Source organism: Rattus norvegicus, chromosome 3, assembly GCF_021556685.1.
Source record: "Rattus norvegicus strain SHRSP/BbbUtx chromosome 3, alternate assembly SHRSP_T2T, whole genome shotgun sequence".
In the NCBI taxonomy this organism is placed as follows: Eukaryota; Metazoa; Chordata; class Mammalia; order Rodentia; family Muridae; genus Rattus; species Rattus norvegicus.
In genome coordinates, this window is record NC_141536.1 from 168,956,496 (window position 1) to 168,980,009 (window position 23,514).

Genomic DNA, 23,514 nt, shown 5'->3' on the forward strand with positions numbered 1-23,514 from the left:
GCTGAGCTCTCCCCAGGGTTCCTGATAGTCTCTCCCTCAGAACAGTGCCCTAGCTTCAACCCCACTGTCTCTTTTAGTCCCCTTTGCTTCTGTCCTGAATCACCGCATCCCTAGTCCAAGGAGTCCAGATCACCTCCACTCCTCCCAGCATCCATGCTCGCCTCCCAGCATCCATGCTCGCCTCCCAGCATCCATGCTCGCCTCCCAGCAGGGCGATGTTACTTTAAGACTGGCATCTTTGGTTCCTTGTCTTCAGTGTCTCAGAGCAAGGTTGTCTGTCCCCTGACAGCACCTCAGCCCTGTTTCTGTCACCATCCTCAGAGAGATCGTGTGAGTCCTCCTGTCTTACCTTCCTTGTCTGTGTCAGACAAGGATCTGGAACGGCATGAACTCATGGCACCTGCATTCCCAATCCTGGCCCAGCTAAGAGTCAGGAATCTGTTTCCCCTTTCCACAAATATTAAGTAATTGACCCATTGCTCCCATCTGTGTGGCCAAGCATGAAAAGCCCAGACACAAAGAAGGAACCCACATCACTGGGGGAAGGGTGAAAGTTAAGGGACAAGAGATGCTTGACACTGACTAAAGGAACAGTCTACCACAACTCAATGTGTGTAGATATATGTGTGTGCATATGTGGGCACACAGGTACATGTGTGTATTAATGGATGTATACAACATGTCTGTCTCTGTACATGTGTGTCTCTATAAACATGTCTGTAGACACATGTCTCTGTATATACTGCTGCACACATACAAGTGTGTATAACATGCATGCATGTCTGTGTGTACACATGTCAGTGCATATATGCATGTGCTTGCAAAGCTGTGCAGCATTGTCCCTGTGCATGTGATTACATGCATGCATGTCTGTATGTACATGTGACACTGCATATATGCATGTGTTTACACAGTTGTACAGCATTGATCCTCAGGAAGCTGCTATAAGACAATAGTAGTTTCCTCCTGGACCTGTGCACACACACATAAATGCATTCTAAAACACACATACACATGTACATAGATGTACATTCACAGTCCAATCATGAACAGCATTGTTATGCAGGCTTAGGGCATGCAAAGAGAAGGAAACATCCAAGGCAAACGCACTGAGACAAATGAACAGTCTGTATCAGATGAGGAAGAATTTGTGTTTTCTTTGGTCTATTAATTTTTAAAACTTACAATGCGCCACAGAGGCAGGGAAGGATATTAATAACACGAAGCCCAAAATAACAGGAATAAATGAAGGGAGGCCAACTTGTGCGGAGAAGAAACTGGGAAACAAAGTCAGCAGGAGACGTGAGCCTGAGAACACTGTCGAAGCCATCAGCAAGCTGCAGATCAGAGGAGAGCAGTGCCTGTGAGCCCGAGTCAGGAGGGATGTAGGGAACGTGTTGACAGCAGCCTCGTGATGAGGCCTAGAGGAGAGAGGCAGTAATAAGTGGAGCCGGTATCCTGAGGTAACAAGGCTTTGAAGATTGGAACATCAGAGGAAGATCTCAGATCTCAGACTGACATAGCCACGAGAGTCAATAGTTAGGTTGTGAAATATGTCCTTAGTGTCACATGTGGTAAAGACAGTGGGAACACTCATTAAGAAACCCTTGCTGGGAGAACCTACAGGCCAAACCACCAGACAAACGAACTCTGAGGCAGCAGTCAGGGGGCAGAGGGAAACACATCTCATATCCAGGACGATATTCTAAGGACCACAACACCTGTGGGTACTCATGGACTGGAACTCAAAGGACTGGGGATGGTGAGAGCAGACTCACTGCAACCCCCTCTGCCTCAGGCAGTCACACAGCAGCGGTCTCAGCTAAGACCATTCTAGATTATTCTAATGAACGAGTGCCGAAGGCAGCAGGGTGTCGTGTTCTCAGGAGGCGGAGGCACAGTGATGTTTCCAATCAATAGGGAAAGTTTTGTTTTACAACTGTTTGCCATAAGCAAGGAGCAGTTTCTAGAATAAGAACCAAAAGAGCAAGTGTCCAGAGTGGTTGATTAGATCAGGCTTTTCTCCGTGGAGGGTTTAGAACATATTAAACAATAAATCTCTTGGTGTGGCAGAAATTGCTGCAAATATGCTTCACTGACGGAAAGACATACTCTCTAAATTCCTCTGAAACACAGACACAGTGTTCTGGTTGGTTCTTCACTAGTCAGGAAAATATACTGCTAACCTAGTCGTGAATTTCGTCACAATTGCTTTCTGGCCTTGCACATGGTCTGTCATGACTGGTCTGTACATTTGAAAAGAATAAGCATGCTTTCTGCTGTTTGAGAGAAGGTTCTAGAAATGCTAGCCAGGCCAGCAGACAATGGTGTTCAAGTCTTCTCTAGTATTGTATATTTTTCTACGAGAAACACGTTATTTTTAAATTACTACAATCATTATTAGTGTGTGTGTGTGTGTGTGTGTATGTGTGTGGTGATGATGGTGTGTGTGTGTGTGTGTGTGTGTGGTGATGGTATGTGTGTATGTATATGTGTGTGTTTATGTGTGTGTGATGATGGTGTGTGTGTATGGTGATGGTGGGTGTGTATGTGGTGATAGTGTGTGTGTATGGTAATGGTGTGTATATGTGTGTGTATGTATGTGCTGATGGTATGTGTGTGTGATAATGGTGTGTGTGGTGATAGTGTGTTTGGTGTGTGTGTATATGTGTGGTGTGTGTATATGTGTGTAGTGTGTGTATATGTGTGTAGTGTGTGTATATGTGTGTGTTGTGTGTGTAATGGTGATGGTGTGTGTGTGTGTGGTGATGATGGTTGTATATGTGTGTGTGTGTGTGTGTGTGTGTGGTGTGTGGTGTGTGTGCTTGTGTGTGGTTTGTGGGGGCAGGAAGTTGATGTCTGTTTCTTCCCACCTGACATTTTTGAGCTATGGTTACTCACTGAAGTTGGAGCTTGTGAGTTTGGCTAGACTGACCAACCAGCAAACCCCGGGGACCTGCTTTACTGAGAGAAATTGCGGAAAATGTTTAAGGAGTTATAGTCAGTCACCACCATTCTCAGCTTTTATATGGGTCCTGGAGATGTGAACACGGCTCTTTATGGTTACACAGCAAACACTTACTTTACCCACTGAGCTGCCTCCCAGCCCTGGTGGTGGTGGTGGTGGTGGTTTGTTCAACACAAAGTCTCACATTGCTCAATCTGGCCTCAAACTCAAAATGTAGTTGAGGGAGGCCTTGATCCCTTCATTCTTATGTCTCGCCCTCCTGGTGTTAGGATGAAAATCTGGTATGCACACCATACCCCCTCCACAGCAGCAGTGCTCATACAGTGACAAACTGGGACAACACACGTGTCCAATCGCGAAGAAAATGGGTGAATAAATGGTGTAGTAGCCACACAGCAAGCATGTGAGAACTGCTATTTCATCACCACCCTGTGCCCTTCGTCAGGGTAAACAGATGAATCCCAAGCAAGCTGAGGAAAGCCAGGCACAGCAGCACAGCCCACAGTATGGAACCCACACAAGCCAGATGCAGAAACGGATACACAGTGGAGAGTGGGGGCTTCTGGGTACTGGTGACATAGGCAATTACAATGAGAAAGAAAGTGTATGTAGGCGTGCTGACGGTCTCTGTGTTATAGCTGTATGCCACCTGTGAGGCCAGCAAATAGCAAGAAATGTCAGACAGGATTAAAGTAATGGAAACTTCTACCTGCAAACAGCCATTGTAAACAGCACATCCGAGTGGAAAGTGCTTTGAACCATCTAAATCCCAGTACAAACCCCAGGGCCTGATAATTCTATCCTTCCCCTTGGTAATGTGTCCTGAGTGGTGTGCGTCCAGCTGTGGGTCAGCAGCAAATCAGTTTGGGGAGCCGCAACTGGCATTTTTCTACAGATTGAAATAGAAGAGACTAGAATAAAGCAGCAGGAGTCAGGAATGTTCTACATAGCTTTTGAAAAAAAAACTCTTTTACACAGGATGGACACATACCAGGGATCCTCAGGTTTTCCCCTAAAAGGTCAGGACAATTCCAGGACCAGCTAGTGGCTCTGTGCCAGTGTGTCCTAGTTTGTTTGGGTGGCAGGAAACCCAGAGTATAAAGCAGTGGACTCACAGATGTTTTTTAGTGGAAAGGCACCCGAGCCCAAGAGCTATGGCAACAGTGAGGTCACGGTCAACCTGTAGGATGAATCAATCATCTGTGTGGGCTGGACCCCCAGGACCCAGATCTTAGCTTACCAGGGAAACAAGGGTCTTTCTATGCGGTTGATGGCACCACAGGATGGGTATCAGCTGCAGTTACCAAGAAGATGTCATGCTAGGCAACTTCCCAGGAGAAGGGGACACCAGCTCCATCAGTAGGTGGAAGGGATGTGAGGGAATGAGGTGGCCCCACCCTCACGGGGGATTTTGTGAGGAGCTCAGAGTGCACAGAGGAAACAGCCTGTGGTAGTCTAGACACTTCCTCAGGCTCTGGGCTACACAAGGGCCTCTAGTTGTCTTGTGGCTGGCTCTGGTGTAAGTTTTATAAGGAATATTGCAGGAGGCCCATCAGCTATGAACGTGGGTAGGCTCCAAGCAACCTGAGCACTAGAAACTGGCCAGCTGTAGAAACAGCAGTCTTGAGTCTGATAGGCCCCCAACATGTCAAGACATCATAGCATACAGAAAGCAAAGAAACATTATTAACACAAAGAGAAATGGCAACACACGCCCACAGAGATGAACACAGGTATTCCACAGCTCCTGGAAATGAAGACAGGGCCACGTGCTGATGGGGAGACACCACCACTCGGTTTATTCAGACAGAAACAACAACTAAGAACCAACAAGCACACAACAGCAATGAGTCTACTGCACACAACACTGCAGATGAGCCTTGGCCACACAAGCGAAAGAAGCCAAACATCGCAGAGTCCGATATGGGATCCCAGACATGATGACGAGCTGAACTGCAATTCAAGACTCACATTTGAGTTGCTGCTGTCCATGGGACGGGGTAGAATGGGAGGACTGGGGGCTTTGGGAGATAATGTCTACATATCAGAGAGACCGGGGCTACCTAGTCTCTGTCCTTAAAACGCTCACAGGTTCAAAGGCCTTGGGTCAAGCATTCGCCCTAATTGTACTTCATTTTGACCGTATGTCAACACTGGAAGTGGGCAGACAAAAGGCCGGCTGAGTGGGAATGGGGAGAACATGGTGCTTTATTTTCCTTTTCTGGCTTCTGGGTGTGTGCCTGTCAGGAGCACCCCAGCCATTCCGTTTTCCTGGCCCTGAAGAGAATAGCACGGCAGTTCTGTTCCGTGTCACTGTGGCCTTTCCCTGGTCTCTACTGTTGTCTGCGTTTCTTGTGGTTGGAGACACATGCAACTGTCAGGTGTTATCTGCCGCCTTCATCACTGGGGCTTGTGTTCCCCTTGACTCCCAGGTTCTGGCATGAATTTCCCCAGCGGGGTTATCTTGCAGCATCCCCAGAGTTCCAGTATAGGGGGTGGTGACCTAGCCAGTCAGTGGAGGGCAGGTTGAAACATGGCGGATGGGATCCTTGATGCCTTTAGGACTCTAGGGAAGACCTGGAACATCCAGGATTCAGAGCCCAGGCCTCTGCATCCCCTTCCTGTACACAGGAATGTTCTGGGGCTTCCAGCATGGGGTTCCTTTCCCACCAGCACCCTGGATGCCCAGCAGCTCTGTGTTTAAAGGTGGATTTCCCTGCAGATAGTCAGGTAGGGACAGTGCTGGTCCTCTGGCTTACCTCCTTCCTGACATCCTCATGCAGCTGGGATGGGCAAGTCATACCATGAGGGCAACAGCTATACCTACTGGAGGCTTGGTGTGCTCATATGTTCTTTCATTTCTGCAGTCCCCAGGACTATCCAAACTGGGACCTCAGCTTTAGGGCTTAGAACAACTTGGCTGAGGGTGTAGGGCTCAGCTCTGGGAAACCCATCTGGCTGGTGGAGACAGCAGAGGGGCAACTGGGACCATGACATGGGGCGATTTCTTGGGTGTCTCCCATGTCCTGCCCTTCACCCAATAGAATCTCATAGAGCTGGGTACTGATCTTTCTCCCACCACTGGGGATTCTCCAGGTTGCCTGGTGCCATCTTGGGAAGGGGAAGAGGAGCCCCTCAGGTCTTCCCTACAACCTAAGTGCAAGGCAGACTGGGTGAGGCACCCCTGACCCTTGGTCGATGCCCCTCAAACAATGAGTCGAGGGCCTGTTTTCTTAGAGTCTCTTGGCAGCTCACCCTATTCCACAACATCGAAGGGGCTTCCCATCACTCCTGCTGGTCTAGAGAGACGTATTGAGGAGGAACTGTGGCCATACCACAGGACTGTGATGAGAAGTCTTACCTTCAGCCTTCTAATCCCAGAGAGGCAGAAGCATACAGGGATATCAAGGAAGATCCATGAGGGGATGTCCAGGCCCTGGACATGATTTGGCTCCATCACAACCCTGAGACTCCTAATGCTCTTGCCCTCCTGGGGTCTCTGGACCCTAGGAAATGCTCACCACAGAGCCCTGTGACCCTGAGGTGGAAGCAGGATTCCTGTGGTGCTTCAGTCTACCTGTGAGGACCTGAACTCGTTCTCCTGTGAGTGGGACCCATCCATATAGCTCACTGTTCTGTTTCTCACCAATTTGTCCCAACCTAAACACCAATTTGTCCCAACCTAAACAAAATAAAAACCTGCCCGGGCTCACACCTGACACCTCTGAGTTAGAGAGTAGCCCAACCTGGAGGGATGAGGGACCACTTCTTGGGGGAGGGAGAGGGTGTGGCCAGCAGAGTCACAGTGGGAGATTCCTGGTCTTATTGATCCCACAGCATGAGAGGCTCTGGTTCCTGAAGGTGGATGAATTTTTCATGGCCTCAAAGGACAACTGAGATCAACTCGGGATCATTCTCTGTGACACAGATGGGTGTGTGCTGTCTGTAAGTCAGGGAGTGACTGCCACTTGCTCTGGAGAAACTTTAATGGGGACTCGGCCTGCAACTGTATCAGCCCTCATTTCTCTCCAACCAGGCCCATAGTCTGACTAGAACCAGGGCCAACTTCCAGCTCCCAAGAAGCATCATCTCTCTCCTAGGTGTCTCATGGTCAGCCGGTTTGGAAGATGTGGGTGACTGACGAGTCGTATGGCCCTACAGAGATGTGGGAGCTGGGCACCACCACGTCCCTAGATCATACCAGCCAGCCAGGGAGGCAGGAAGAGTCCCACAGTGCCCAGAAGGCAGACAATGATGAACATCCAGAGGAAGATTCGGTCAATGACCATGGCCACGTATTTCCAGTCCTCCTTCACCTGCAAACACAGACATGGGTCACTCTAGCTCTCACATCCCATGGGCAACCAGAGAACCTTCTAGAACCTGGCACTATGAGCCACAGTTTCTGCATTTCCCATCAGACACACATCTACACACAAATTCGGTAAGACAGAGCATGCTCAGATAATCAGCTGGGTCAGAGCAGCTGCTGCAGGGTAGGACAGAGGGAGGTAACCTATGGGGTGGACCCATATGAGCTGCATGTGTGGGGCCTTTGAATTCAGACTCATTTGAATGCTTTCTGGTAGTCCACACTGCCACAGAACACTTGGGGTTCGTGCTGTACACTAGCTGGTCTTACCTGCTTGGCAGGTTGCCTAAACTCAAAATGGAGCTCCTCAGGCCTACTTTGGACAGACACAGGCCCATGACTTCAAGATGAAGTTTGTCTTATGTTTTCTAAAGCTGGTAGCACCACAGAGGCCAAGTCTACCTTCTCACAGTGCAGGTGTCAGAAGTGGGTCCAGGGGTTGGAGAGATGGCTCAGTGGTTATGAGCACTGGCTGCTCTTCAAGACATCACGGGTTCAATTCCCAACTCCCACCTGGTGGCTCACAACCATGCGTAACTCCAGTTTCAGGGATTTGATACAGTCTTCTGGCTTCTGCTGGTAGCAGGCATGCATGTGGTTCACAGTCATACGTGTAATCAAAACATCCATACACATAGCATAACATTAAATTGAGGAAAAGTGGGTCTCAGAGGGATGTCACCCATGTGTCCTAGGGCAGAAGGTAAGAGCCAGGACATGTGGGTAATGGGTTGATCACTAAGGCCATCCCAAAAGCAAGGGCTAAGTGCACAACTGTCCCCTGGTCTGGTTCTGACTATGCACATCTACTTTTTATATGGGCAGCATAGTCAGTCTGAGCAGGCAATGGTGTGGAGGCAGTGATGCCAGGAGATGTCCCATGGAGAGAGGAGGGTCAGAGACAGAGGGTGAGCAGTGGCAACACACACACATAAAGAAAGATCTTGGCCACCATCTTGGCCACCCAGTCAATCCTCATTGGACTGTGCTATATAGCATGTGGTGACAGTAAGTCCAAATGTCTATTGGCTCAGACTACAGGGTCTTCTGGATCCCACAGTGTGGACTCTAGCTTCTGCCAGGGGCTGATGCAAGGTAGCCACTTCCTCAAGCAGTTCTCAGAAGCAAAGACTCGGGAGACTAATGCCTGGGTCTGACTAGGCCTGAGAATTAGCACTGTGTTGAAGGCAGTTTCTGCATGCAGATCTAGCCTTGTACTCCAGGCAGGGTGGCTGTCACACACTGTCTTGCTCCTTCCTCCTCACTGTCCTGTGAGAGCATCATTTATCTAAAAGGGCTCTTAATAACCTCAAAGCTTGAGCAGAGCTGTACCAGGGACAGGGCGTGTGGGGGTCCTGAACCAGTTTTTGTGAACGGCAGGGAGTAAGATGTGGTAAGCAGAGCTCAACCCAGACGAGGAACACTTGGACTGGCTGTCCCAGTTGCAAGGGCTTCTACCCTGAGTTTTCAAAGGAATCATAAGTATCCTGTTGGTTTAAGCCAAAAGTAAGTAGCCACTTTCACTTAGATGAATAGATCTCTGTTAAATAAAGTGCACCTCAAGGGCTCCTCAGAGCAAATGGCTGGTGTTCCTCTTCCCCTCCCTGTACCTGGGACTAAGACTTGGAAGATGAAACACCACAGCAATGGACCAAAGCCCTGCTGTCCTGTCCCTATTAAGTCAGAGAGCTTCCCAGGGCCAGAACCAGGTCAGGCAGCTGCAGCAGGCCAACAGAGATGGAGGAGGTCACAAGCCCAGCCAGGGGACTGTGCTGGACATGCACTGGTTTCAGGAAGGATTTCAGCTAAAATTGTCATATCCATCCTCCCTCAGTGGCCTCACTCCAGTGCCTGGAGCTTTCCCTCCACCCCAGAGCTGCATCAAGACAGCCCCAGAACCAAACTTTCTCTGCAGACAGGTCTCTGGGGTCCAGAATGTTCCAGAGGCCTCCAGAATGGCTTCACAAGTTCCAGGGACTCAATGAGGGGGTGAGTGGCCGTGGGAGCCAGGACCCACTGCTGGGATGTGAGACATCAGCCTCGTTTCTTTCCAGGGCTTATCAGCTCCAGGGAAAAAGCTGCTAATGTCTGGGAGTGGACAACAGGCAAACCCCAGGTTAGGAAGATGAGCAGAAGCTAACCAAACAGAGGTCTCAGGAGGGGCCATGACCAATGCCAGGCCTCGGCAAGGTCAACGTAAAGAACAGATGCCACAGACATTTCAGGTGGCATAGCAGAGACAAAGGCAGACCAGGGCAGGACTTCTCCTAAGGCCTTCTTTCCCCGACCTCTCTCAGAGGCTCCGATTCTATACCCTGTCACAGGCAGACCCAGATTCGGCAAGCAATCTGCCTGGCCCCAGGAGTCCTGTATCTCAGATCATCTGATCCTAGACCCCAGTCCTGGAGACTTATTGTGACAACCAGACAAATGTGAAAGGGAAGACGGTCAGACAGAGCTGGAACTGCTGCCCAGTCCAATTGTTCACCAGAGCTGCCATCGGGGAAAAGTGCAGGAGCACTTGTTTTCGGTTAGGAAATACAGAAGAACGGGGACATTCTTGTTCAGGCATCTGTTAGAATTAGAGCCTGAACCATGAGGAACGAGTGCAGGTAGATTGGCTAAGCACCTGTGTTCGGCCTCCAGGTTCTAGAGAGTCCCGCAGTGGGGCAGCATTATGTCCTCACCCCACCGCCCTCCACAAACCTTGAAAAGGAACAATGGGGGGTGGGCAAAGATTCTGCTAGCTCCATTCTCTTCCCTATGCCCTCTCAACCTTGCTAGGACTCAAAGGACCACCCTTTACCAGGTGGGAATCCAGGGGAAAGCTCTTCTTGGGGTTACAGGTCGGCAGCAGCAGCAGCAGCCCCACTGCATTTTCAGGAAGACCTGTGTGGGACATGGGCTGTCACCCAGGCCTGGGTAGCCAGTAACAGTCTGAACACTTCAAAGGAAGACCTTGTAGGTGTTAGAACCACAGTGCTAAAAACAGTCTCTCGACCTGCCACTTGAGAAACCTGGATAAAAGGACAGTATCTCAGTTTACAGTCCACCAGCTATACCGTGTCGTGTTAACCCCAGTGTGGCCTTGGGGACCTATATAGCCTGCTAGTCAGAGACTACACTTTGTACCCTCAAGGTGCGCAGCTTGTCTGGGCCCTTGGTCTCTGGATCATGTGTGGGAAACACAAGACATCCCATCCTATCTGGGCCAGGGACACTTCCCATGCACAGCCTTTGGCAAGGACTTACCGAGAAGTCAGTGTCTTCTGCCTTGAGGTGGTCTGCAATGTACTGGACGCCTTCTACTGCCCGTGTCAGGGCTGGTGACAGGGGCAGGTGTTGGGGAGGTGCTTTGGTGCCTCCCGCCTTGAGCACAGTGACTGGGGACACAGGAGATGGTTCCTTGCATGTGCATTTGCATGGAGAGGCCTGGTCTGACACGGGAAGCTGGGATGGACGGGCCTTCAGGGAGGTCGGGGAGCTGGTGGGCTTGCTGTCAGCCAGGGAGGCAGCTCCATCTTGGGAAACACAGTACTGGATACTCCGAGACCGGCAGCGGATGCCATCTTCTGCTGCTTCTTGGGAGCTGGGCACATGCTGGACACTCAGGGACCTGGCTTTGATGAGCATTGGAGCCCCACTGCTGCTCTTGGGTGGAGGACAGGAGCCAGGCGATGGACAGGGACTGGCCTTCTCAACCTCTGATGTCTTCAAGTCAGGGACCTCAAGGGGGGGTGACCTGCACGTAGGCTGGGTCTCGACTGCTGTGTCCGTGGGGTTGCAGAAAGTTGGGGCAGGTGACAGACCTTGGTTGCAGATGTCACTCAAGATGCCGGGCTCGCCCACAGGCTCTGGCCAGAAGCGGGGGGCGTTGGCCATCTTGTGCATGGACTCAATAAGTCTCCGGCAGTTGTCTTTGACCACAGAGGGGCGCTTCATGAAGAGGAGGCGAGGCACGATGTCCAGGAAGACTCTACGCACCCAGGCGGGCATCGTGTGTGTGCGTGGCGAGCGGTGGTGCACATTGAGCACGAAGACCGTGATGACGATGGAGAGGGTGACGAAGATCATGGTGAAGAGGAGGTACTCGCCGATGAGCGGGATGACCAGCGAGGTGGACGGGATGATCTCGGTGATGAGCAGCAGGAAGACGGTGAGAGAAAGCAGCACCGAGATGCACAGTGTGACCTTCTCGCCACACTCTGAAGGCAGATAGAAGACCAGCACGGTGAGACAGGAGATGAGCAGGCACGGGATGATGAGGTTGATGGTGTAGAATAGCGGCAGCCGTCGGATGATGAAGGCATAGGTGATGTCAGGATAGATCTCGGCACAGCACTCGTACTTCCTGGTGTTGTAGGTGCCCACAGCATCCACGATGACCCACTCCCCACTTTCCCAGAAGTCCAGTTGGTCCACACGGCTATGCATGCTCACTAAGTCAATCTTGGCCTTGTCGTAGGTCCAGGATCCAAACTTCATGGTACAGTTCTGCTGGTCAAAGGGGAAGAAGGTGACGTCGATGCTGCAGGAGCTCTTATAGATGGCTGGGGGTGTCCACTGCACCCTTCCGTCATAGAACAGGTGGGCCTTGGTCAGGTGGGTGACTGCAAAGTCTCCATCCGCACTGGCAGGAAACAAGAGAAAGCAATGAGTTCTGCCCCTCCATGGACCACACCCATAAACATTGCAGAGAAAACCTCCCAGCCTGTACCGACAGCTCTGACAGCCACCCACACGGTGCAGGACTGTGTGTAGTGGTGCGTGTGGTCTGGGCCGTCACTCACCTGGGTGCTTCAGTTTCTCACCCTTGATTCAAGGTGGCAGGTGGTTTGGAGAAGGCAGGGATGAATGGTGCGCATGCCCAGTGAGCAGAGTTAGTGTTACAGTCCTTGTTCTTTGCTGTTACGAAGGTGCAGGGTGGGACCAAACCACTGGCTTCTCCTGAGCACCCATTGCCTCCATGAATTTGCATTTGTACCTCCATTCCAAGGGGCCTGAGTCACCTCTGCTTATTGTGGCACTGTGGAAATTTCCCTTTGCCTTCCCCTGGTTTCCACCTGAGTGTCTCATGGACCGAGGGGAGGGGCTGGTGCCTGTCCTTTTCAGTTTAGGAGCTGACAACTAGACCCTGGAGCGTGCTATGGATATCCTGGAGGTCCCTGCAGGACCATAGCAAGCTCACTGGGCATGGAGAGTATGTGTCTACAGTGACAGGACAAGAGGACCCAGAGGCCTGATCCAGGAGAATAGGTACCTGCTGGGCCCAGGAGCAGAGGGGTGAGATACGCAACATTTCGTCCCCATCACCCATGAAAAGGACCTCACATCAAACAGCTGCTCATCGGGTCCTGGTTAATGGATCATCTTGCTGGAGGCCAGTTGGCCTCTCTGCCCATCTTATCCATACAGAAGACCCAGGCATGCACATAACAATGCATCGTGCCCACGGTCACTCCCAGGACAAACACCGTGGACCAAGCGCAAACTCAGGGTGGATCAACCCTGACCTCCTGCCACTGGAGACTAAGGTATCTTCCTCTCCACTGGCTCCAAGTACTGGAGGCCACCTCACTACAGGTCATGGCAGAGTCTGGATGTGGACTCCAGCTGTCTAATTCAGCCTCCAGTGTCTGATTATTGGCTTCTTGCCTCTCTCTGCCTTGGGGGATGTTTGTCAGGTTAAGCAGTGGAACCCGGGGCTGCTGTCCTTCAGGCCCCTCCTCTCGAGCAGAGTTCCAGCCTTGGCCTCTGAGCTTCACGAGCAGTGATGCTGTGCCTCAGTTTACCCATTATCGGAACTTGACACCGGGAAGCTGCTCTCAAGAAGCCTTCCTCACCCTGCTCACCTCCACAGCCCTCCCCAGAACTGGTCTTTCAGAGCCCAGCCTCAATTCTATTTGCCCTGTGGAACCTGGGCTGCGATGCCACTCTTTAGGCCTTGGCTTCTTCACAGGCCGGGCCCTAGATTAGCATTCACAGACCGTGAGAGTGCAATGCGCTAACGCGCTTGGGCAAACCCTGCCAGCTTCAGCTCAGAAACACTGACGGGAAACCTCAATTTATAGCTACCGAGCTCTCTGAAGCCTAATTAAATCCCTCAGTAATGGCACCCGCACACATCCCTTTGGTCTCAACACTCATAAGACAGTGTAGCTCAGAGACACAGACTCCAGAACCTTCTGTTCACCCAGCAGTCCAGACCCCTTCTGTCCATTACTTCTCCCACCTCCATTCACCGGTCCGGGTCATTGGCTAGTATCCTTCAAGGTTCTAAGGCAGAAGGATCCGTGAATTTCATCAGCCAACTGGCCCTGCTATCCTGATGAGCTTTATCAGGTCTAGACCAGGGCCCATGGTGGCCTCCTGGGAATTTTAGTGGCTCTTCCTTTGCTAGCCAAAATCCTGAAGTACCATGCCCAAGTCCAGAAGACTTGAGCTTCTCATGATCTCATTGGGTGTCAACCCTGGACCCTCCAGCATGTTAACCCACCCTGGGCCAGTGTCACCGGTAGTCATGCTGCATGTGGAAGGGACTGGAAACGCCGCTCTCTACATGCACCCTGATAAGGTTCCTGGCTGCACAGTGCACAGAGCTCAGCCTGGCTTCTACAGAAGCCGAGGTTCCCTCCGGGTACATGGGGGTGGATCTTGTGGCGCATTTCGGGCCGTGCAGATTCAGGCTTGGTTTTGTTTCCCTCTCTCGGTCCCATCTCTCCAAAAAATCAAAGCCTAAACACTCCAGGCACAAATTTAAATTCTCCCACAGCCAGAGAGTGGATCCTCCGCCTTGTAAACATTCTGGAGGGCAGGCAGGGGAGGCTGCAACCAGTTGGCAGACAGGAGGCCCTCGGGGCTCACTTGAATCGGTGGCTCCCATCTGCAGTCTGGGTGGCTGGGTCTAGGTTTCCTACCCTGGAGACACAATGGGGTTCAGCAGTCAGAGCTCAGGTTACCGTGGTTCCATCTGCCTTCACCAGTACTATTCGCCATTCTCTGTTCTCCCCGCCCTGCCTAGCCTGTCTGGGTTCCCCTTGTGAGTTTTCCAGAGCATCTAAACCTGAGTGTACGGCTCCCTCTGTTCCCTCTGGAGTTGCTGTTGGGCTTGTGTTTGCAGACAGGTCCCAAGTGCACTGGAGTTCTCTGAGGGTTGCAGTGCAGCCCAGCTCCTTCAAATTCTGGCCCTGCTTCCATATGGCACTGCCACGAAACCCCAGTTGTGGAGAAGGTGACAGTAAAGTCCACAGGGCTCAGCACTCTGTGTCCTACTTCTGGCTGCTCCTTCTTCTCGTGCGGCCAAGGGTAAGGTTCTCAGAATGCCCAAAGGATATTGCTGTCTCAGGGACCACTGGCAGCCCAGCCATGAACTAGGACAGCAGGTTTCCTCAAGTAGGCTGTCAACATTTCATGGCCGAAGCTGCTGATGCAGGGTGAGGATGATGGATCCTCAGTTTCCGCACCTTAGAGTCCCCAGGAAATAAGAGGAAGCACAAGTATTTGGGTCCTAGAGCCATCCAGTGTGTGTTAGTGGATTCAATGAGCTAGCCAGTAGCTGAGAGAGAATGGGTCCCAGATCCTGCCTACCCCTAAGAGGCCCCATCCCATGAGGAGGCATTCCAGAGGCAACTGTTTGCCCTGTACCAGGTGGAGAGCTTCTGGGCTTCCAGGAGAGGGAGCCCCACATCAACAAAAGAGTGGGGACTCCCGTATCCAGCACTGGGACCAGCCATCTGGCAAGCAGCTGCTGGAAATGGCCTTCCTCCCTGTTAGTACCAGAGTCCTATCAACCCTCGCCAGCTCCAAGTCCTGTTCAGATAGACCTCAAGTGCTCATCCCAGCCCCATAAAAGGGTCTCTGTGTGTGTGTGGGGGGGGGTTGCCCCTTTCACAGTATCCTAGCAGGTAGAAGAGATAAAAAGGTGACCTTAGAGGGGTGGAAACTACTGGGTGCCTGTCTGTAGGAGCTTGAGTACTGGGCTCTCTCCACCTAGTCCTCTGCTTAACAAATACCACCCAGGAAATGCATGTCCTTCCTTGTCATGGGTCCAACAGGCTGCCCAGAGTAGATTCAGTACTTGATCCCAGGGTTTGAGGGAGGATCAAGCAGAGTGTGGACCCCAGAAAGACCCAGTAGCTAGAAGCCTTCCAGGGTTCAAGGTTCAGCTGGATTGCTGCAGAAGACAGAGAGCCATTCTGAAGGAAGAGCAGGAATTGTAGACCTTGCCATTCTCTGACACATATGCTCCTCCTTAAGCCCACCCATAACACACTCTGGAAAACCACCTTCAGTGCCTTCTACAAGCCGCGGATGTGGCTAGTACTCCGCTCAATTAAAGAGGAAGAGAATCCCAGTCATTCTTAATCAAATAGGAGCATTTGTAGGTCAGACGGGCACCCCAGGGGCTGGAGGGGGCTGCTGGCAGATGGCTGGGACTAGGGGGTAGAAGAGCTTCTGTTTGCTTTGTCTGTAAGCACTGCAGAAGCTGCTGCCCACCCAGACCCTGAGGGAATAGAGCATCACCTCGGGGAGACTCAGCTCAGGAAGCCAGCTGCTCCCAGTCCTGGTCTTCTTGTGAGGTTCCCCGGGAGAGAAGTGTGAAGATGCTCGCCCCCTGTCTTGTCACCACTAACTGGATTTGTCTCCACGTGGACTTTAGCTTCCAGGAGCTGAGACAGGGTGTGAGCTGATCTTGAGAACCAGGTTTGCCCACTGGCTCAATGCCCAGTGTTGGATACACAGCACGAAGGCAGGACGAAGAAGAGCGGAGGCGAGGCTCTATAGAGCAGCCACGTCTCTTGCTCTTTACCTACTCCCAAAGTCCCCTGCGTCATTAGTCAACCAAACTGTGACTTGTGCATGGTGGGGGTTAAGGACACCGGCTTGAGATGGGATACTGGTAGTCGCTGCCAGAAGAGGATGTCGAATCCATTCTCTGCTCTTAGGAGACCAGCAGAACTAGAAGTTCTCCAGACCCCAGAGCAGGTAATCCCAGGTGCTGGTGGCCATTGGGCTTCCTCTCCATTTGGTCTTCTTTGACCCTAGCAGCTTCCTCGATGTGTGGGTCCTGAGCTCACCCCCCCACCCCGGGCCCACATGGCTTACTTGTTGTAGAGGACGATGTCAGGCCTCCAGATGAGTTCAGAGGGGATGCGGATGGAGGTGACATTCTCGTAGTCACCAGGGTCCCAGCGCAGCTTGTAGTCGTGCCACTCCTGGGTGGGAGTGGAGAGACGTGTGTGAGATGGATGTAGGGCAGAGGGCAGAGGCGGGCACGCCCTCCCCACTCACCTGCTTCACCCACACGTTGGTTGTCATCATCTGGTTCTTCTCGTCCTAGGGCACAAGTAAGAAAGGAGCTTGAGGTCCTCAGTAACAGATATGTTCCAGCCTAGGTCTACTTATCCATAGCTAGCCATAGGCATGGATGAGCAGTGCTAAACATCAGGAGAGAAGGAATGCCTCAGCCCTTCAGGTAATGCCACAGCCGGGATGGCAGCCTATGGGGAGCCAAGGATAGGAGACAAGAACCCTGGAACCTTTCCAGAAAGACATGGGGGATACAGTTCAGCCCCAAATGGACCCCAGGCTCCATGTAGACTGAGTCTTCTTCCCAGAAATCTGACAGCCTTTCCCACCCACATTTCTCCCTCCTTCTCCCTCTGTGGATGAAACCCATGTGCTGGCCGGGGAGGTCTTGACAAGAGCCAGGGTGGACATTGTGGGACAATTCTGGTAGTTTCACCTCAAGGTTGCTATGTAACAACCAGGAGATCTAGGCCATAGTTTCCTCTGTGAGGTCTCTCACAGCCACTGCCCCAATTTACCTACCCTCCCTAGGCCTTTATTTCCCCTCTGTGCCATAGGAATGGGCCCCTCTGTTGCATTCCTGGTAGGGAACAGCAGGTTGAGTCCCAAGTTCTGAGCAGTCAGCTCCTAAAACAGACAGGACCCTTGTGGAGAGCAAGCCCTGGTGCAGGCACAGGCTTCTGTGAGGACAGAGAGGCAGCCAGGGCTGTATCTTCCAGACACTCAGTACCCAGGAGGGGCCTGCAAACTCAAGCCCAGAGTCTAGGGAACAGCACTGAGCCTTGCCAGAGAGCGTGAAGGTCTGATGTGCACACCTCATACTGGGCAGCTTACTTCCCAATCTAGACCAGCGTTTTCCTTCATCAGCCTAAGCATGACAAACAGGCTTCTCAGAGGACCTAACCAAGGAGATCCCAAGTCATCCAGCAAGGAAGTGTCTTGCCAAGAATAACTCGTGCCCCACAAAAGTCATTATAAACTGGTATGTGGTGGGGGAGACTGCACCCCCTGAATGCCCAGCCTCAGGCCTAGGTCCTTTCTAGTACAATCACCTAGGAAGGTCACCCAGTGGCCTGACCAAGTCCCCTCCCTGGATGAGAAGACAGAATGCAGAGCAGTGTATAGGCTGCTGCTTCCTGTGCTGCCGGCATGAGCTGGCTCATCCCTGCATGAGCTAGTCTGCAGCAACCTCATCCCTGTGTGACCTTGACCCCATACCCAAGGAAGCTGGGAATGGAAGGCGGTCTGCCTCAGCCCATAAGGCCTCCGGGGTCATCAGAATAAATTTGACTGTGGCATGGTTGGGTCTTCCTTTCCTAGTGTATCCCTTCCAGCTGCATGAGGCCGTCACACTTCAGGGGCCTTTGATGCTGCAGACGTAGAGCAGAGCCGTGAAGCACATTTTGCAAGGGCTCAGCATTGGGTTAGGAAACCACTGGGGATTCAGTAGCCTTCTCCACAGCTGACTCTGGGGTTAGGAATTCAAGCAAAGCACTTACTGGATGCAGACCTCAAAGAAGGCATCTGTAGTAGATATGTTAGCTCACAAAGGGACACAGACAGGCTGGACAACTACAACGGGGCACCTGGATCCCAGCCCTCAGCGGAAGGAAGCAAAACAGGCCGGACACAGGTAGACCTTCCTACACAAATGTGGCCATGAACCTCCAACATGTACAGTGCCAACCTGGAACCAGCACTTCCCTTTTAGCAGAGTCAAGCTGCCTGGCAAGGTGTGGGGTGAAACACTAGGACATCCTCAAACCAGGCCTGGGAGCTATGTATATGCATGTGTATACATGTTCCGGTGCGGTCTTAGCTAGATCGGGGCGATGATCAGGCCTGAGTGCCAGGTCCCTCACAGAAATCTTGGTGCTAGGTGTACTTTGGGCCTCAATGTCTCCTGAGAGGCAGAGAGAGAGAGAGAGGGAGAGAGAGAGAGAGAGAGAGAGAGAGAGAGAGAGAGAGAGTCAGAGACAGAGACAGAGACAGACAAAGAGACAGACAAAGAGAGAGAGAGACAGAGAGACAGAGAGAGAGAGAGACAGAGAGAGAGACAGAGAGAGAGAGAGACAGAGAGAGACAGAGAGAGACAGAGAGAGACAGAGAGAGACAGAGAGACAGAGTGAGCACATAAGACTGAGCTCGACAGCCTTAGGCAGATCTGGAGGTTACCTCCCCAGAACCTTGAGCTACCGCCAACAATTGCCTCTGCCAGACTTGACTTTGTACTTTGCAAACCTCAGCAAGGTTGAGGGGCTTGTACATCCTGCTCTGTCCTTGATGTCCCCCAGCCAGGGACACTGTAGAAACCATTCCAGGGGGCCGAATGCTGGGCCCTCCTGAGAACAAAATCTTAGTGGCTGGCTCTGAGTAGAACCAACTGGGAAGGTCTCTGTGTCCAATCCCATCAACCTGAGGCTCTGGGATGTTGCTGCCTCTGTCAAAGATGGCATAGCAGCTCTCAGCTCACATTAGGAAAGCACACGTAACGGCTGAGAATCATCCAACACATTCAGTGCCAGCCTCAGGCCAACACTTCCCGTTGTAGCAGGGTGTGGGGTGGGTTTTTAGGGCACTGAAGGCCCTGTAGGGATAGGTCTCTCTCCTCCAATTCAGGCTCTGTTCCCGTACCCAGCATAACCCAGTATGGAGACCCCAAGCTTACCAAATCAGATAGCCTTTGACTGCCCTCACTGGGAAGGTCATACCTCCCCAGCAGGACTCTACCAGCCAGGAGAGACCCCATGCTGAGGCCCAGAATGAACAGGGCAGAGCCTTGGGTGGTACTGACATACAGGTGTGAACCAACCAGTAGCTGGAGTCCTCCAAGGCTGGTCTCCAAGGCAGCTGAGCCTGGTCAGGAAAGGCTGGGTCCTAACAAAACAACTCAGCCTCTCCTGAGATCAGTTGCCTGTAGTTTATTTCCTTGGGCTAGGACCTTGTCTCCTGTGCTTCCTCCAGGATTCCTTGGAGGAAGATGCCTAGCTCACACATGTCTTCCTGGACCCTCACTAGGAAAATGAATACATACAGATAACTAAACAGGACCTGTCTACAATTCACCCAAGCCACACTTTCTACACTGGTTGTATTTGGTGGCCTCTGGAATCAGCCTGAGATCTATGCGCCCGAAGCATACCACAGTGGCCACTCGAAGGATGCCACAGCCAGAGTTTCTACAGCCTCGCTGCTGAGGAGGGAAGTGGCCCTCTTAGACCCAAAGAAGCCTTTTTCTGATCTTTACTCCAAAAGGTGCCCTGCTTACTTAGGAAACATAGCCCACTAGTTATCCGATGAACAGGTCCAGAGCCACAGTGCTCCTCTCCCTTTCCCAGTTCTGAGCACCTGCTTAGTCTCAGGATGGCATTTTGCTGGCAACCTTGGTTGAACCCAGCCACGTGGAGTCTTGGTGTAGTAACTCCTGCAGGGTGACCCTGTTGTCCTACGTAGCACTAGGCCATCCCAATACCTACCACGTCAATGAGCTGAGCAATGGACAAGCCAAAGCGGACGAGGACCACATCTGAGATATTGGCTACTGGCCGAGACCACTTGTTGTAGCCGGAGAAGAGTCTCTTCAGGAGCCGCTCCTCCGCATGGGCCCGGGTCTCTATGTGGCTGCTAGCTGTGGGGGAGGCGGAAGGTTTAAGCTCAGATGACCACAGAGGCTGCCCCTCCAGCTCCACACCAGGCCCCATGCCATCAGAGCCCTTTCTTCTGATTCCTGGTAGATGTCGCCTTGGGGTCCTGGGCATGCTGCCTTGTTCACCTGCACCCCTACCCTTCCCCTCAAGGAAGCCTTTCCAAGGTCCCAAGAATGGGTCAGGCCCTCCCGCACTCCACCAGGAAAACAAGACAAGTGACACAGTGAACACTGAATTAATTGTGTAGAGCTCCCCCGCAGACAATCACTTCGGATGGAAGTGCCCTATCTCCAGTGACCGCGGAGACAAAGGACATGAAGTGACAGCAGGGAGGGGGTGGTGGTGGCAGAAGGTGTATGGGGCAGCTAGGATAGAGGAAGGGGGGGTGACAGACGGACGCACTAATGAAAGAGGGCCAGGCACCACTTCTCCTGGCTGCAGGAGCTTGAGCCACTGTCCACAGGAGTGGTCCTGCTGCCTGGGCTTCTAGTGTACACCCTGACAATGACTGCAGACCCTCAGGGCCACCAGCACCCTGTGTTCATAGATGGATACAAGATGCCGTGGATAAGCACCACACTGCTTCATGAAGAGGGTGGTCCCTCATCCCACCAGCCAGCAGCCCATCTGTGTCCTCTCCACCTGCCCCCCCCACGTGGCTAGGGGGCCTCCCTACCTCCATTTGCTGGGCTGCTGCATCAAAAGAGGGGGTTGGGAAGAAAAAGGGGAGCCTTTGCTGTCTACTGGATCTTGCTCACCTGAGAGACACAGGAACTCCTCAGGAGGGGACTCCTAGAGGTCCCCCCCAGCCTCCTCCTCCCTCAACCTCATCCATCCTGGTATCTTGAGCCAACCAGTTAGGGAAGCCACTTTGCTCAGTGAGAAGGCCAGGATTAAACAACTGCAGGAAGCCCCAGCACGGGTTAGGGTTAGAGGTGTCTGCTGAGAGGAAGAGAGGTGGAGGAAGCCTGGGAGCAGAAAGGATAGGGTGGGAGCTCCAGGGGCCGGGGCAGATCCCTAAAAACAGGGGCAGACATGGGGGCGGTCTGAAGGCGAGATTTGGCAGGATGGAACCTCCCTCCTAGATGGACTCCACCTCTATCCTAGTTGTAGGTTCTGGTTCCAGCTCCGAAATGCAGGCAGACCACCCTCCCCCACCCCCTACCCCCGCCTCCACTCAAACCCCCTCTCCCAGCACTTGGAGGCTGATTCCCTCTTCTCTGGCTCAGCTAGCACCGCAGGACATCAGAGCTGTAGTGGGTGGAGGAGTCTCTGTGGCTATCCCGTTGCGCGCACCCGCGGCTTGGCACCGCAGCCCGGGGCCTCCTCTCCCGGAGCCCCGGAGTCCCAGCTGCCAGGACCCGGGAGAAAAGGGCCCGTTTCGCGTTTCGAAACTTACCAGGCAAGAGGCCGGTCCCTAGGAGCAGCAGCAGCGGCAGTAGCAGCAGCGGCGGCGGCGCCCCGGGGCCCCCGATCTCCATGGCGCACCGAGCGGGCTCTAGACGAGGGCGGCTCCCGGCTGTGCCGCGCCTCCGCTCCGAGACCCGCGCGCACCCAACTTCATGCCCCGTGCCGCGGCCGCTCGTCCCTAAGCCCGGCTCCGCAGCTCGTCCCGCGGGGCGCGGAGGTGGGGCGGGAGCTCGAGGTTGTGGGCTCCGCGGCGCGGCCCCGCCCGGACCTGCTGCCTCCAGCCGCCGGCGAGAGGGGAGGAGGGGGAGGGACTGAAGGGAGGAGGGAGAATGTGGGAGGAGGGGGCGGACCGGGCCCCGAGGGTATGTGGAGGCCGTGCTCGGGCCCCTTGTGGGGGTAAAGTTTCCGTGTCCTCCTGAGGCTCGCGACTTGCGGGGAGGGGCTGTGTACTCCGCAGTCATTCCATCAATCTCGGCGTCTTTTGGAAATGAGCCCCCAACCCTGGTCTCCAGCCCTAACCCTGCCGGCAGCGTGAAGACTGCGGTGCACATTCAGGGACTGTGCCCGCGAGGAGGACGTCCTGTTCGGCACTGGCTAACTCCATCACTTCACCCCTCCTTGGCGTGACAGTTTGCAGTTTGGAAATAACAAGTCTCCTTCCTTAGCCCAACATTGAAGAAAGAACCTATTCCCCATTAGTCTCCTACACTCCTCCGGCACCGCAAGCCCAAGAATCATCCTGCGACGCCCAGGCCCCGCGCCACCCTTCTAGTGAGAAGAACCTAGTGTTCAGACCTTCGCAGGGCCAGCTCGGGACCAAGGTCCGTCTTTGTCCTTTTTAAGCGTGCAGATTCTCTACCCCTGCCTTCTCGGTGGACTGTGCCGGCATGAAAGCAGTTCCCCACCCCAGCTCTGCAGGCAGCGAGCTACTGGCCAGTGTTGTGGTTCCTAGCGTGACACGCGGGGAGGGAAGGGGGCGTCTGAGCAGCAATGCAGGGAAGAGAGGCGATGTTTTGTGTTCCCAAGAAGGAAGAAACCCTGCCCAGCCTCAAAAGCTAGATGTACTCCAACCTCGACTCTGCAGCCGACTCCGGGCCCCCAGATGGGGACAATCCTGAAGTAGAAGGCAAGAGAGTGCTGTCTCTGTCCCTATAGCACATACCCCTCTGTCCCCAGGCATGGTGGCTCTGAGGCTGACTGTCCCTCTGGCCTTCTGTGCCGACCCCCACCCCAACAGTACAGGGTGGTTTTCATGGTCTGGTTTCCGTAGTCATGCCTACCCCCTTTCCCATCTCCCCACCTTGCCCCACCTCCTCTATCTGCCCCTCCAACAGTAGTGTACCTAGTTCTCTTGCCCTCTGGCCTACAGTGAATACATATGTCACACACCTGCTCTGGAACCTTCAGAGTCCTCCAGGTCACAGGAGCCATCTGCCTACACTCTGTGAGCAGAACCTACAGTACAGACTTCCAAAATATTCTCCTCCTGGGCAGAGCACCTCCACAGTGGTCATTGTTCTCCTGTCCCTTCCTAGATGCTGGCCCAAACACGAGGATGTGTTGCTATGCCAGACTCCCACAGTACTCTCTCTAAGTCCAATCCTTACCTCACCTATGCCTTCCCTAAAGTGGGTGCGGAAAGATTTAAGCAACTTGCTCACGATCACACATTCAGTAGTGGGATCCTGAAACAGGCTATCGAGCTTCAGAGTAGGCACCCTGACCTCGTGTGAAGAACGTTCTCTGGGTACCCCCTCCCTTTCCGCCTGGAGACTTTCCAGGAGCCAAGGGAAAGCCTGGGTTTCTCA

General features: G+C 53.0%; 1 protein-coding gene across 3 annotated transcripts; it reads right to left on the reverse strand.

Moving 5' to 3' along the window:
- Nucleotides 1-1,144: 1,144 nt before the first annotated feature.
- On the reverse strand, nt 1,145-22,618 carry Chrna4 (cholinergic receptor nicotinic alpha 4 subunit). Of its 3 annotated transcripts, none has more exons than XM_087649656.1 (7): nt 21,696-22,618; nt 20,126-20,277; nt 16,632-16,676; nt 16,446-16,555; nt 10,593-11,970; nt 7,170-7,284; nt 1,145-1,337 (listed from the first exon to the last, which is right to left on the reverse strand). In XM_087649656.1, exons 1-7 carry the CDS (start codon nt 22,255-22,257, stop codon nt 1,330-1,332), a joined length of 2,370 nt encoding a protein of 789 aa, XP_087505782.1. In that variant the 5' UTR covers nt 22,258-22,618; the 3' UTR covers nt 1,145-1,329.
- Nucleotides 22,619-23,514: the final 896 nt, after the last annotated feature.

Excerpts from the sequence above, each read along its gene's own strand:
- Chrna4 (XM_087649652.1), bottom strand. The coding sequence starts at position 22,257 with ATGTGCACCGCAGTCTTCACGCTGCCGGCAGGGTTAGGGCTGGAGACC. Across the intron at positions 16,677-20,125 it reads TTGCTCAGCTCATTGACGTG|GACGAGAAGAACCAGATGAT; the intron begins GTAGGTATTGGG and ends CTTGTGCCCTAG. Across the intron at positions 7,285-10,592 it reads CAGAAGACACTGACTTCTCG|GTGAAGGAGGACTGGAAATA; the intron begins GTAAGTCCTTGC and ends CTGTGTTTGCAG.